This window comes from Platalea leucorodia (assembly GCF_965183815.1).
Source record: "Platalea leucorodia genome assembly, chromosome: 7".
NCBI lineage: Eukaryota > Metazoa > Chordata > Aves > Pelecaniformes > Threskiornithidae > Platalea > Platalea leucorodia.
In genome coordinates, this window is record NC_138829.1 from 36,530,002 (window position 1) to 36,544,292 (window position 14,291).

Genomic DNA, 14,291 nt, shown 5'->3' on the forward strand with positions numbered 1-14,291 from the left:
ACAGTCACAAGTTGCAGCACAGGAAATTCTCACAAGGGATAAGGAAAAATATTCAAGACAGTGATTCAGCACTGGAACAGGTGCCCGGAGAGGTGTTGGAATTTCCATCCTTAGATTCAAAACAGAGCTGGCTAAGGCCCTGTACAACCTGATCTAAATATGAAGTTAGTCCTGCTCAAAGCCTTTGGACCACAGGACCTCCAGAGGTACCTTCCAACCAAACAACCTACATTTCTCTGTGATTTTAAGATACTTGTCATGCTTCTGTATGAAAAACAATGTGAAAACAGCCAATGTAACATTGTCATTTCTCAGCTTTTCATGTATAGTTTTACTTGCTTCCCTTTTAATCTTTTTGTAAGAGTTATGCGATTTTACAAGATGGGGTTGCCATAAGCTGAAGTTTTGATGAAGTTCCACTACTTAAATGTGGAAAAGTTGTGGGGTAACATGCAAGATACAGATCTGTCAACAATTAGGTTAAGAGGCCCCCAACTTGAAACCAAGCCTTCTGGAGTACTGAAATCCAACTGATGATTACAGGTAGCTGATCCATGAAGTCTTGTTTCTATTTCAGATTAAATTATTTCCTTTCAGTCATGTATGTGTGTGTGTAAACACCTACTATACGCATATACCCTCAGTTATGTCAGTAAAAATTTAAAACATATATACAGTACTGAAAAAATATTAGTATGAAAATGGCAACTATCTCTACTGGTGGCCATGAAAGAAGGTGAAAGCAAAAGGTATGTGGATTTTCAATGGGATCAGAATGTTACACTCTCATAGGAAATTTAATTAATTACAAGAAATAAAGGTGTGACTCTTGAAAGTATTCAGAGTGGACCTACCTCGGTTTCCGTTTTCAACCATTCAATAAATATCTTTGCTCTTTCAGTTGTTAAGGTCAAGAACAGGAAGAAGTTATAATGAACATTGCAGTAAATGATATAAGGAATCTAATATTGCTTTCTTTTGACTAATGAAGCAGCATTTTAAAATTTTAGAAACTGTATTGCAAAGAAGAGCAATGAGTATGACAGATGGAAACAATCTACAGTGCAACTAATTTTGAATAATTAAGATTGTTCAACTTTGGAGAGAGATGAATAAAAGATTCATGGTAAAACTTATACAAGTCTATCATAATTTGGTAAAGTGGCTTTCTTTCTAAAAATTTTCTTATGATGACACATTTCAAACATTCTGTATTTATTCCAGAATACCAATCAAGTGGCATTGTCCAGACTAGAAGGGAAATCATGTTTGGTCATAGGGAAAGGAAAAAGTGGAAATCATTGCCCTAGACAAGGAATAAGATATTTTACAATCTTAAAATACTGATGCAAAACCTTTTTTTTCCATAAGTATAAAGATTCACTGGAAAGCTAATACCTGTTAAATGAACAAATGTATCTGCTTATGCTACTACGTAATATTTGAAAACCTTGGAAATACACTGACTATACAGACCTGGAGTGAAAACCTGAGGTTACAGAAAACATTTCTTCTTCCTATGACTTCAAAGTGGAACCAGATTTCACTCTAAAATTTTCATCTCACTATTTAATACTGCATTCTTTTGCACTTTCCCTTTAAAAGCATATATTAAATGCATATTTTTGTTTATCATTCTTTTTAACCTAAAAATCCTCACAATTACGGAATTTATTCTGGAATACATGTTAAAAACCTGTTGGATTAAGGTTCTCAAAAAATTTGTTTGAATTTTTGAGCCAAACTTTAGTCTAATCCCTTTAGAGTAAAGTTAGTCTGTCCCTTTAAAGTCTAATGTGAAAGACTTCAAAATAGCAAATTGTATGGAACTCAATCTGTTTATGTGAAAAGGATGAAAGGGTTTGTGCTCCATCTAGATTTGAACTTTCGGTTCCACAATGTCTAGGTATTTCAAACCAGAGGTTTACACCATTAAGACATGCCACTCATGATAACTCAATCTTTCCTATGTTAATATCCATGATAGAAAGGTAAATGAATGCCTTGATAAAGTAGTAAAATATATTTTTAAATACTGAATAACTACTATTATGAAAAGTGTCTGTCAAAATTGCAATTTCAGGCACAATAGGTGATATTTATCTTTCTTTTTAATCATTCTGTACAAATCTCAGAAAAAAAAGTACGTCACTAACAGGAACATTAGTTCATTCCCTAATGGCACACAAGAAACTCCTCTTTCATTTATTACCTTTGTCTCATCCCACTTCCAAGGTAATCTGCTTGAGACTACCTTAGCCAACCAAACTGTGAAATAAATCCAATGTACCCTATAACACAGGCAGCCCCAGTTAATATTGTTCAAATTATTTACAGCTGAAGGGCCGCGCCTGTCTGGATAGCTGGGCCCAACGCTTCTCTGGACTTGGTTTCTGCTACTCACATCTGTTTCAGCTTTAGACTTTCACTGGTATTCTGCCAGCAGCCACAACTTTTTAATGGCTACAATAAACTACAGAGACTCATCAAATCTTTGTTGTACGTGTTAAAATTATAACCTCTTCAATTAAAATTTTGATTTAAAAATAAACAACAGTATTATCTGAAGAAAAAAATCTGAAAGAGAATGTTTGAAAGAGATATAACATTTTTTATATGAGTGACTGTTTCTTTGTTTAAATATAAGAGAAACTAATCGCAGGAATGCTTGTTAGAATTCTGTTGCATATTTCTGAGTGATAAAATACCAACATCTGAAAACATTTCCACAACCTTTTTTGTTTCAAATCTTTACTGTCATTAACTTTATATGTTAATTGATTTGGCTGGGTTTCAAATACATCTTTACAAAGAAAAGTTATGAAAACAACCTCAACATAACACTTTTTCTAGAATTTCTATAAATACCTAAGAAAATTTGTTTTAGAAAATAGAAATCAGTGATTACAAGCAAGCTGCATTTTTTATTTTGAGTTAGTTAAAGCGTTCAGCTTTTCCTACTTGCTGTCTGTGTCTTTGCAATGTAGAACAAATATGATGTGAATGTCACAGCCTCAATGCAGATCCTGCAAGACTAAGATGCATGACAGTAGGACTACATGCTGAAAAAGTACAAGATCAAACACAGATCGTGTTTCTGCACAAACTAGCCCAAAAGAGGGCAGGCCAAGGGGTTTACAGGGCCAAGCGATGAGAGGAGATAGAGCACTCACTTGTGCCCGGGTCGAACAAACAACAACTGATACTTTCCTACCACTGTTAACCTTTGAAACTATCCTAAAGATGGCTGTGACCTAATCCAGCAATTTCTAACTGTAAGGATAAATTATTTTGTAACGGTTTGCATTGCCTTACATTGAAAAAAATCAAAAACAATCATCTTGTTCAACTCTGATTCTAAAAGGACTCTTCCATTTTGATGCAGACTTGTAAATGGAGAAGTTTTTATAGGCTTTTATGCAGATTCTCTCCCTAAACTCCATTTTCTACACAAAACTGCTTCAGTAAAAGTAGCAACTTTTCCTTAACAAAAAAGACAGGCTTAAAATATTCAGTCATCATTTGCTGGATTTATCTTAGAAAGTCATATGAAGCACAAAATAAAAATGAAACTGCTTGGAACACTTAGAGAGCAACCCTTCCTACTTTATTTCCACTCACTACTTTGATTGATAGATGAGTTGGGTTTCTGAGCCCCTCTTTATAATAAACATTTTTAAATGTTTATTTTATGTCCCAGGGTAAAAATATTTCGAACTGGAGCTTTCCATTTCCCTTTGCTGTGCCTTGGCAAGCTGTGTTTTATTTCTACATTAATAGTATTCAACTCTTTCTTGTAGCTGTTAAATTGTTGTTATAAAAGTACTGAAGAAAGTATTTATGTTATGGAACTAACAGATATCTACAGTTAAACACACAGTTCTGGAGAAGCCAGAGGAAAATTCACACATAACTAAAGAAAATTTCAGAAAGATTTCTTTAGGGGCCTTTTGATTGTAAAAGGGAAAATTACTTTTCTGTATCTTTACTTTCATTTTTATGAAGTCATGAGTTTGAATTTTTTTTATTTCTAATTTATGCAAGCAATTTGTGCCACAGTGTAAAAAATCTAAGTGAATCAACACTATAAACCTAATTAGCAATAAGAAAACCTCATAAAGGTCACATTTTAAATGGCACTTTGTTGGTAGCAGAACAAATGTGAAAGTTCCCAGTTACCTTCTAGATCTCTCTTCAGTTTCCTTAAGTCTTTTATTAGGTCTTCAAACTTAACTTGGGAGGCCTGGAAAAAATCCTGTGGTTCTGGTAAAGGAAAAATACTCTTGTCTGTTCCTGCTTCCTAAACAAACAAACAAACAAACAGGCCACTATGAAAATTGAATGCATTTGCAGTGAAATAAATTACTTTTTTTTGAAACATCATCTATGAAACACTATTATAAAACTGTAAAAATAATATATTTTAAATCATTTTTGCTAAAACAGCATATATATCATTCAAGATGAAATCCTGACCATTCTGAGTGTTGAAACTTCCTTTTAGATGTTTTAAAGAAAACTGTGCTCAATTTAAACTATGGAACAACATGGAGCTCACAACATTTCAGTTCATTTTATATCAATAAAGGTTTAGATTAGGGATTAGAAGTTTCTTAAAAACAGATAACATGAATGCCTATCTTAATGCAACAAGTGGTCTTATGTCAAAAGTTTGTGGTTTCATTCTCTCTCAATTCAATAAATATACACACACTTTATAAGCATAAATTGAAAACAATATTTATATATTGCCTGAAGTATTTTATACAGATAAAAATATACAGTTGAAGGTTTAGGTGGCTAAATAAGTCACAAGGGTTAATGTCTGTATGGAACTCCTAAGTATATACCTTATTTTTATCACAATAAGAAAAAAAAATCAGAAGTAAACGAACACAAAACAAAAAACTTTACAAGGTTCAAAGCAATAGCTCCAGTGGAAATTTAACAAGTAAAGTATATAAATAGTATTAATATGACATTGCTGTGTATAAGCATATACTAGTGAGTTTAAAATACTACCTGTGCACATATTTCAGTCTGTAATAAAGGAAAACTCATAGGGTGGAGAACTAACTGTTTTGTGAACAGGGAAAAAATAATCTTATTATTATAAAGATATGAACATTCAGGGGGAAAAAAGTACAATGGATGACATTTACACTTTGTCCATTTCCTCCCAAGGAAGATAAACTGTTTTGTTTTACAAAATTCCCTGAAGTAAAATTACAGTATAGTAGAAAGTTTGCAGAAAAATTAAATATTTAAATAAATTAATTAGAAAACATTAGCTTCAGCATTACTAAAAAAGCAGAAAAGAATACATATGTCAATACTCTGAGAACTGAGAAACATTACAGGCTAGACAAAGTTGCTTTTGTTATGAGGCTTTTTACAAGATGGGTACTTAGGTTAAAGTAATGACACTATACTTCCCTGCTCAGGAAAAAAAAAAAAAAAAAGAAAAAATAAAAAAAAAAGATAGAAAACAAGTACAGATCTACATATCTGCTAGTTTTTTATCCCCTCTACATCTCAATCCCCAGAGCTGTTCCACAGGCTCCTGACATACAGACTCTCCAGTGCTAGAGATCATAGATTCATAGAATGGTTTGGGTTGGAAGGGGACCTTTAAAGATCATCTAGTCCAACTCCCCCTGCCATGGGCAGGGAAATGTCTTCACTTACTTTAGTCTTACTCCTGGAAGAAAATACTCATGACTACTAACTCATCAACTCAACATCCTTATATAAGAATTTAAAAAAAAAAAAAAAAAGAGGAAGAAAAAAAAGAAAAAAAAAGAAAAAAGGAAAAAAAGAAAAAAGGAAAAAAGAAAAAAAGAAAAAATATTTCTATTCAATCAGACATTGGGTCATGAAAAATGACACCAGTCTTAGACTCAAAGATTAGGTAAAGGAATCTTCTTAATCTCAAAAATAAGCAATTATATACTTAAAATCAAAAAATAGTGACATTTGCATTTAAAAGACAGTAGTTCAAATTTTCCACTCAAAAACTTCGGGCACTGCTGATATCTATCAAAAAGCCTCATAAATGTAACTCACTCAAAGCAGAAGCCACACCTCTTCCCACATTTTCATCCCCATCAGCTGACTCACCTATCTTAAAATGACAACATGTCCTTGCATTCCGACATGAAAGAGAAGTCATGCTTCTGTCTCCTATTATTAGCACATTGGAACAGGATTTACAATATTACAGTAACCAGGATGTTAGAAGACAGGACTGGAGTGACCACCTGTCCCATCTGCAACAGTCACAGGCAACTGCCTGCAGTGGTTAATTCAACAGTTAATGTAAAATTTTCCAAAGCCTTATCCTGAAACCTATAGCAAATTTCAGACCTGTTGAGGTCCACAACTATTATAAGAAAGCAAAAGAAATGGATTTTATTTTTCCGTCAGAGCTACTGTCTTTAGATTTTTAAAAGGCTTTTGGAGAGGCTGATACAGCAAATGAATCTTTTACCTTATCACAATGGCGTAGGTAATATATGACGACATAATCCACAAGATTAATACCATTATCCTAGGAAAAAATAAATATATTATTAAAAATGTGTGTGATTAACACTGTTTCAAGTGAGTGAAAATTTACTCTATTTCAAAACAAATATATTCTTATTTTGTATTGCTGTGAGAAATAGGACTCACAGTATCTTCAGCCCTAGCATTACTGGCCAAAAAATCAATCTATCTTTTCTAACATAGACTTGATCGTACCACCACAGGACCTAGAGCTTCTTTTGGTTCCAAATACCAGGTAAGAAAACATGCATTGGGAGAAGCTGTCCCCATATCTTTTTTTTAATAATGCAAGGCATTACTGAATAATAATATTAACTTGAATAATAATATTAATTAATAATATTATTCTTGAATATAATATTAACTAAATATTACTGTCATCTCAGATATAGTAAGCTGAACTAAATTTCTTGATTCCTCAATACCTCAGTGTTCAAATATACAAGACCCTGCATTCTTCCTCCTTGCCAATATAGTCTACCAATTATCTCTGAGGTTTCATGTCTGCCTGTAGCAGCTGGCCCCTTTGAGCTTTTATGCATTTTGGAGACTATTCTAAACTAATAATATATTTATTTTGGCTACCAGGAAACTGTAAATACTGTAATTTTTTAGCTTGTTTTGCTAAGGAACAAGTCTTATGCAATTATACAGTAAATCTGCCACTCCTTTTCATAATTCATAATTTTGGAACATGCTGGCTAAATTCAGCCAAATTGGAAAGTCCCAGAGATAATTAAATTCTTACAAGTTTATGGTTGATAGAAGAGCGAGACTAAAATTAGTAGTTCTACTGAGAAAAGTCAGGCAAAGCTCAGCTGTTTTACATTTTTCTTCATGGTAGCTGGCCAACCAGTGAACACCTGAGTACTGGAAAACTTGGCCTCGTTCTAGTTTAGCTGCAGCTTGTACTGTGTCTTGTCCATGGAGTAGGACTGGAAGAAAAGAGGTCATAGGGAACAGCTGAACCATTCAAGTGAAGAGGAAGATAAGAATTAGAATCATAGGATCATAGAATCATTTAGGTTGGAAAAGACCTTTAAGATCATTGAGTCCAACCATTAACCTAGCACTGCCAAGGCCACCACTAAACCATGTCCCTAAGCACCGCATCTACACATCTTTTAAATACCTCCAGGGATGGGGACTCAACCACTTCCCTGGGCAGCCTGTTCCAGTGCCTGACTACCCTTTCAGTGAAGAAATTTTTCCTAATATCCAAACTAAACCTCCCCTGGCGCAACTTGAGGTCGTTTCCTCTCGTCCTATCACTTGTTACTTGGGAAAAGAGACTGACCCCCACCTTGCTACAACCTCCTTTCAGGTAGTTGTAGAGAGTCATAAGGTCTCCCCTCAGCCTCCTCTTCGGCAGACTTAACAACCCCAGTTCCCTCAGCTGCTCCTCATAAGACGTGCTCTCTAGACCCTTCACCAGCTTCGTTGCCCTTCTTTGGACACGCTCCAGCACCTCAATGTCTTTAGGAGGCAAAGGACTCAAATCCATTGGAAAAACTTTCATTAATACAGCTGCTCACTGAACAATTCACTAAATATGTTTTTATACTTTGTTAATGATGGTCTTCACAAGTAAAATAAAAAGCTCCCTAAACATACTGCTTTCGTGACATTGCCTGTCTCACAAACGCGTTCCTATGTACATGAAGCATAAATGAGAACAAAAGCTTCAAATCTACCTTTCTTACAGTTCAAGACAGCACTTCACGTAGGAAAAGAGGAAGAACTTTTTTTCTCACCCTCCAAATCTGTACCAGCATCAACAAATACCTCCTATTCTTTACTGCTTCATATATCCATGTGGTGCCAAGGTATGCTTTGGCAAAGAACAACTTTGAACAGTGTTTCCATGGCCTACGTTATCTATCTAGCACCTCCTCCTCTGCCCTACTGAAATAATGAACAAAGTAACCTCATCTCAAATGGTGTCCAGAGTTTGTTTGAGCCTGACTTTGATCCTAACATGACTAATCAAAAACGTGCTAGTGGTTCTCAATTTTTGACAAAATAATTTACTGCCACCTATGAGCATTTTCTCATGTATGCCATTCAGAATTCATGCCCTACATCCATTTAACTGCCAATTAAAAAAAAAGATTTAAAATATCTTGTTGGGTCTGACACACGTCTTTGAAGAGGATTAAAATCCTGTATATTATATATTTATATCCTTCATGTATAATTCCTTAGTGTATATGCTACACTGAATATTTTCTGATATTTTGTTTTTAAACCTGATTTTTAAAACATTTTTACTCACATAGAGCTATCTTAAGGTAAGAGCAAGAAAAAAGACATTTACTGGAGAAGACTTCAGCAGTCTGTGCTCTCTCACTTCTCTCTAACCTACTGTAATTAAGTCCCTACTAGTAAGAGAGATACACAGAATTTCTTACATAAGATAATTATCATAGTACTGAATAGGAGAAACTGGAGATTATGGAAATATGCACATGTACAGAAGAAGGAGGTGAAAAGTTGGGAGAAAAAAGCAAGAAAATGGTACAACGTGCCTTGCTCTTTCAAGCAAGAATGGTAAGAAATAAGAAAAGATTAACTTTTGACAGATGATGGAACAAAAAAATATCACTTAAGAAAAATTATCTTTAATTAAAAATGAGTACTTACTCTGCTTTTGACATCCTTTAGTTTGGGGAGTATTTCCAAACCAAATCCATCGGCTTGACCTCGGGTCCTATTCCCGCCATTCATATAATTTCCAAAAGCCAGAATCAAACCTAAAATTTCCTTTACACTCGTCATGTTCAGCAAAGCCTGAAAAATGGATACTGGTCTGTAACTTCTGTTGGCACAAAAATTCTAATCGCTAATATAAAAAACCTCTTTAAATTTTATTTTGGCTAGAGGTTTTGTTTCTTGTGTGTTTTTACCCCTATAGGGAAAGGAAGCTAAAACTGGTATAAGAATCAAACATTTAAGAGGAGCATTTATTAGACTCTATCTGTCTAAGATGTTATGTTTAACTTAATCCATATGAAGCAAAGTTATATGTCATCATATACTATGTAGATGACAAAAAGATTAATGGAAGAAGGTTACTAAACATTCTTAGTAGCCTTTAAAAATCTTACAGACGAGGTGGTTTATCATGAGTTTACATAATGCACAGTCAAATGGAGAAGTGCTATTTTTGCTGCCACTAGGTTAGACTCAGACTGTCATCTTCAGTCTGCTTCTCATTGCTCCTGATGCTCTGGAAATTCACATTTCTGGATCCATACTTAATGTAGATATACCAGGGCTAACGACTAAATCACTATGCCTCAAAACAGAAAAGAGATCTAGAAACACAGTGGAGAACTAATAAATTATTTAATTTACATATAAAGACATCTATCTTGTCAGTCGAGAATCTGAGGCCATGGGCCTCATTCTTAATTATGTAGCCTTACACTACGCATTGGATAAATCAATTCTAGTGTGAGCTCCTCATAAGTAAACTGAGGGCAATACCACTTTTCCTATCTCATACAAAACTGAATCCTTATTTATGTCTCCTTTGAAAAGGAAACACTAAGTAACTATTTTTATTGTTAGAAATAGAAAAAATCCAGAAAAAAAGAAAATCCAAAGGGGTAGAGCATGGGTGCTTTGTGGCAGCAAAGCTAGTCAAAAGCTAATCTTCAAAAAAAAAAAATACTGTCCTGGCCAGGATGTTATACCTTTAGGTCACTATTTAATTTCTCTTTTAATTCTTATGTCATTCTACTTTTCATGTTTTATTTGTTATAATTTCAAAATCTTGTCTTTAGTCATTCATAGTATAGAAATCTTAGGTAAAGCTTTTGTCAGGTACTAAAAACTCTGCTGTATCAGGGTTAATAGAAATGTATAGATACCAGGGGAAAGTAATAAGCTAATGAACATGACAGGCATCTATTGCTGATGACATTAACAGTGATATGCAAAAAAAGTAAGTTTGCAAGGTCCTGTACTAAGTTAGTCTGATATTTAATTTCTATTTTATGGAGATTATCTATTATTCTACTTAATGTGCAAAGTAACAAAAATCTGCCATTCAAATAAAACTAAATTTTCCTATGTAGAGCATAGGGCATCACACAGAACTCACCTTTCCTCTTTCCTCCTCCTTTTGTTCTTATAAGCAGGTAAAAAATTTAATATATTTTTATTTTCCTGAAAAGCCAATAACCAGGCTTAAGGTTCATCACTTATGGTAAAAAAAGAGGCATGAATACTCTAAAATATATTTATGTTTTTATTTAGCTTTCATTAGGACTTACCTTGGAAACACGAGTTATGATATCAACTTTCCGGTGCACTGATGTTATCCCTTCAGAGAAAACTGACTGGAAGATAATACACTGAGCTCGTTCTGTGAAGTTGGGGATCTGAGACAGCTCATATAAAAATCTGTGGAAAAAAAGAGTGTTAATGAATCTTTGTATTTCTTATCTGTGGGGTAAAGAATAGATCAAAGCTGTAGTACCATGAAATATACATGCAGTCTTTCCTAATTTGAATCAAATCTTACAGAATTTATAATTGTTATATTCTTTATGCTCAATGTGTTAAGAAGTCCTATTACTATCAAGAAAAAAGCAACTTACTATCACATCTGTAGAGTAATAAATAGAAGAATCATAAGCCTAGATCATAGGTTAAAAAAAAAAAAAAAAGAAAAAGAAAAGAGCTACAGAAACACTATTTACTGTTTTCACTCATGTGTTTTTGCTTCCCTTAAAAATATGCCCAGCAATACGGAACTCAATATATTCCTACAAGGTTACTTCATAATACGAAACATCTGCCAAGAAATTTCTTCTGATGCTCAGCCTCAATTTTCTTTTACTAATTTGCACCCCAGGTCCAATTATATAACAGTGTGTTTTATGGTAATCCACCTAGCCATGTATTTAGCTCTAAAATACTTGCAGATTATCTCTCTCTTCGGTCACTGATCAGCAAAGTTACTAACTCTTTATCTGCTCTTTATCTGTCTTCATATACACACTTTCCTCATGAGTCTATTCCAGTTTTCTTCCTTTAACTCTTTGGTAAATAAAAATAAATAGAAGCATATTCAACAACTCCAGTTCAGATATCACAAAATGAAAGCATCCCAAAGGCATGAGTAATTCCTCCCTTTTCTCTTCGTCAATTTAAAATGTAAAAGCTTGGCTAAATAATAAAAGAAGCTTTAGCGTTTCTTATAATAATAGGATTTGCATAATTTGCTTTGTGAGTTTTGAGTCTAGGATTTCAGTGATACACATGCTTTCTTGAAATCCAGAAATAAGCTGTCTTTTGCTCCAATATCACTTTAGAAACATTCTTCTAATCTGTCTACAGATATCCTTAGATCCCCCTTAACGCAATGCCGTTAAGATTTTTTACCTCGCTGAATTATGGCAAATTCTATGAGCCATTATTAGCTTGAATTCTTATTAAATTTATTTTAATTATTTAAGCCAATACATCTGATTTCTCCAAATTATTTCTTTTTCATAATAAATTATATCAGTATCTTCAAATCCACTTTATAAATTTCTCATGCACGCAATGCTTTGCTGAATACATAGTGACTGTCAAAAAAATCAGCAAAATCCACATGTGGCTGGTGTGATATACTATGTTTTAACTGGAATATAATTTTTTTTCCTTCTTTTTCTTTCTTGCCTGATGAAAAAATCTACTGTGAGAGAAGGATTGGGGAGGCCTGGCTTGGCTCTTACACTTAAGCAGTGGGAAAAAAAGAAATGCCAAGCTGGTATTAATAAAAATGCTTCCTATTGGGAATGAATGGTATTGCCAGGAAAAAAAGAGGATACTTTGCACTTTGTGTGAGAGAAACAAAAGAAAGAAAAACCCAAACTGCTTCACTAAAGTTCTAACATACATGCATTTTAAAAGTTTAAATTTAAAAAGTCAAATGACACATATTCTTGCCTTCCCTTGAAAAGGGAACGGTCTTCTACACTGCTGGTCATTGGAATACACCATAATTGTGCTGAAAGTTAAAAGAGCATCAGAATAAAAAGAAAATGTCTCCAGATTGTGGAATTCAAAGTATTCAATGTAAATATCCAGACAGAACACTTACAACTGAAATCTGTCACAAAAAGGAATCTCAGTGACTACAAATGTAGTTACTAAACACAAAGTCAAGGCATGAACCTGTGGTTATCAAAGATAAACCACCAATTCAGGTGGACAAAACTTTTGGAGAGAAAAGAATATTCTTAGTTCAGTCATTTTTGTAATTTTAGTCTGAGAGAAGTATGATTTTGACTTAAAGTAACGATGACATGACATAGCTTTTTGATGGGTTTCTCACTGCTACACTTCTTATGGCCTAAAGTAAACATAGAGAATTTGGTGTTCATCTCTGTGAGGTCCATTTAACTTCTCTCCTGCAGAAACTGTAAATAAAAAATGCATTTACTTGAGAACTCTTATCCTACCAGAATCTTGTAGTAAAGGACTTAAGAGTACTTTCAAGCCAGGCATATTACCATGTTGTCAGTGTAACAGAACATTCTTCCAGAAGATAGACAAAGAAGGCTGATTCTACAGAGTTAAACTATTTATCAGTTCACATTTATCCACATTTGAAGAATATAAAATTTAGAAATATTTTTTGGGGGAAAAAGTGTATCTAATTCTGCAAGCTTCTAAATAAACCAGCAGGATTTAAACTGAAGTCAAAGGAAAGTGGTCTTCAAAGAGAAGCAAATGGCATTACTTGGACAGCAATTATCAATAGCTCACTACTTCCTCAATTCAAACCACATACAAAACAGGAAAGCTCAGTACCATATTTTGCTACTATTTCCTTCATTAGTATTTCTTTCACAGTAGAGAGGACTTCACAGAGATTATATTACAACTGAAAGGGTCTTCTTGGAAACTAGCTAAAGCATCTGTATCCTGCTAGCAAAGCTGCCAGTTGTGGCCAATTGTGCATATAAATCTTTATCATGTTAATGAATATTAGCATTTTAACAACCCTTATCATGAAGCATAATTTAGGGGGGTATTGTCATGTTGCTGTGATACTTACAGTTTGTGCCAACAATAGCAAATTTAACAAGCCAGCAAAACAAATCAAAATCACATGTGCAGGAGAGCATCAGTGATACCACTAAAGCTTTCTGTTTGCCTGGTAATCCAAGCATTTAAATGGCAAGGGTTTCCTTTAGACTTCAGTGAATTCACATCAATGGTTTCATTATATGAATGCCTATTGCTAGTATTTGCAACCATTTGATAAATGGTTTAGTTTGCACTTTTGTTCTGACCCTCATTAAAGAAAATACATGAGGCTTATGCCCTGTAGCAAATATTTTTAATCACACATACAAATTTAGCAGTTTTCTGTCTTTAACCTTTTACGGAGTTAATATGCATAGTACAGTTCCAACAAATCTCCAGTTCTGCATTTAGGTTGACTTAGAGGCTGCCTTAGACAACAAAACCATCAGCACCTGATCTACTGAGTTTTCAGAAAGGACATTATTTTGAAGGTTCAATAAAATTCATGTAAGTGCATCATCAGCAAATTGTTTCCCCCTTGAGGCAACATTTTAAAAAGCTAGTTTTCTTAACCTATGTAGTTTAATAATAGGGTAAAAATGGGATAATTACAACTTGCAGAGAGAACACAAAGAGTAATAATTGATAAAAAGTAGCTTTTGTCTTTGATACTACTATTTCACTCTGAACGATCAGACATAACTGCTTTA

General features: G+C 33.9%; 1 protein-coding gene across 1 annotated transcript in view; it reads right to left on the reverse strand.

The window, feature by feature from the left end:
• The window catches only part of FMN1 (formin 1), a gene marked incomplete at both ends in the record, with an annotated part of 140,116 nt that overhangs the window by 49,725 nt on the left and 76,100 nt on the right, over positions 1-14,291 (reverse strand). Inside the window, 4 exons of the mRNA XM_082317960.1 lie at positions 4,180-4,300; positions 6,491-6,550; positions 9,193-9,339; positions 10,830-10,959. Of these exons, the coding sequence (XP_082174086.1) occupies positions 4,180-4,300; positions 6,491-6,550; positions 9,193-9,339; positions 10,830-10,959 (458 nt within the window). The remainder of the gene's footprint in view (positions 1-4,179; positions 4,301-6,490; positions 6,551-9,192; positions 9,340-10,829; positions 10,960-14,291) is intronic.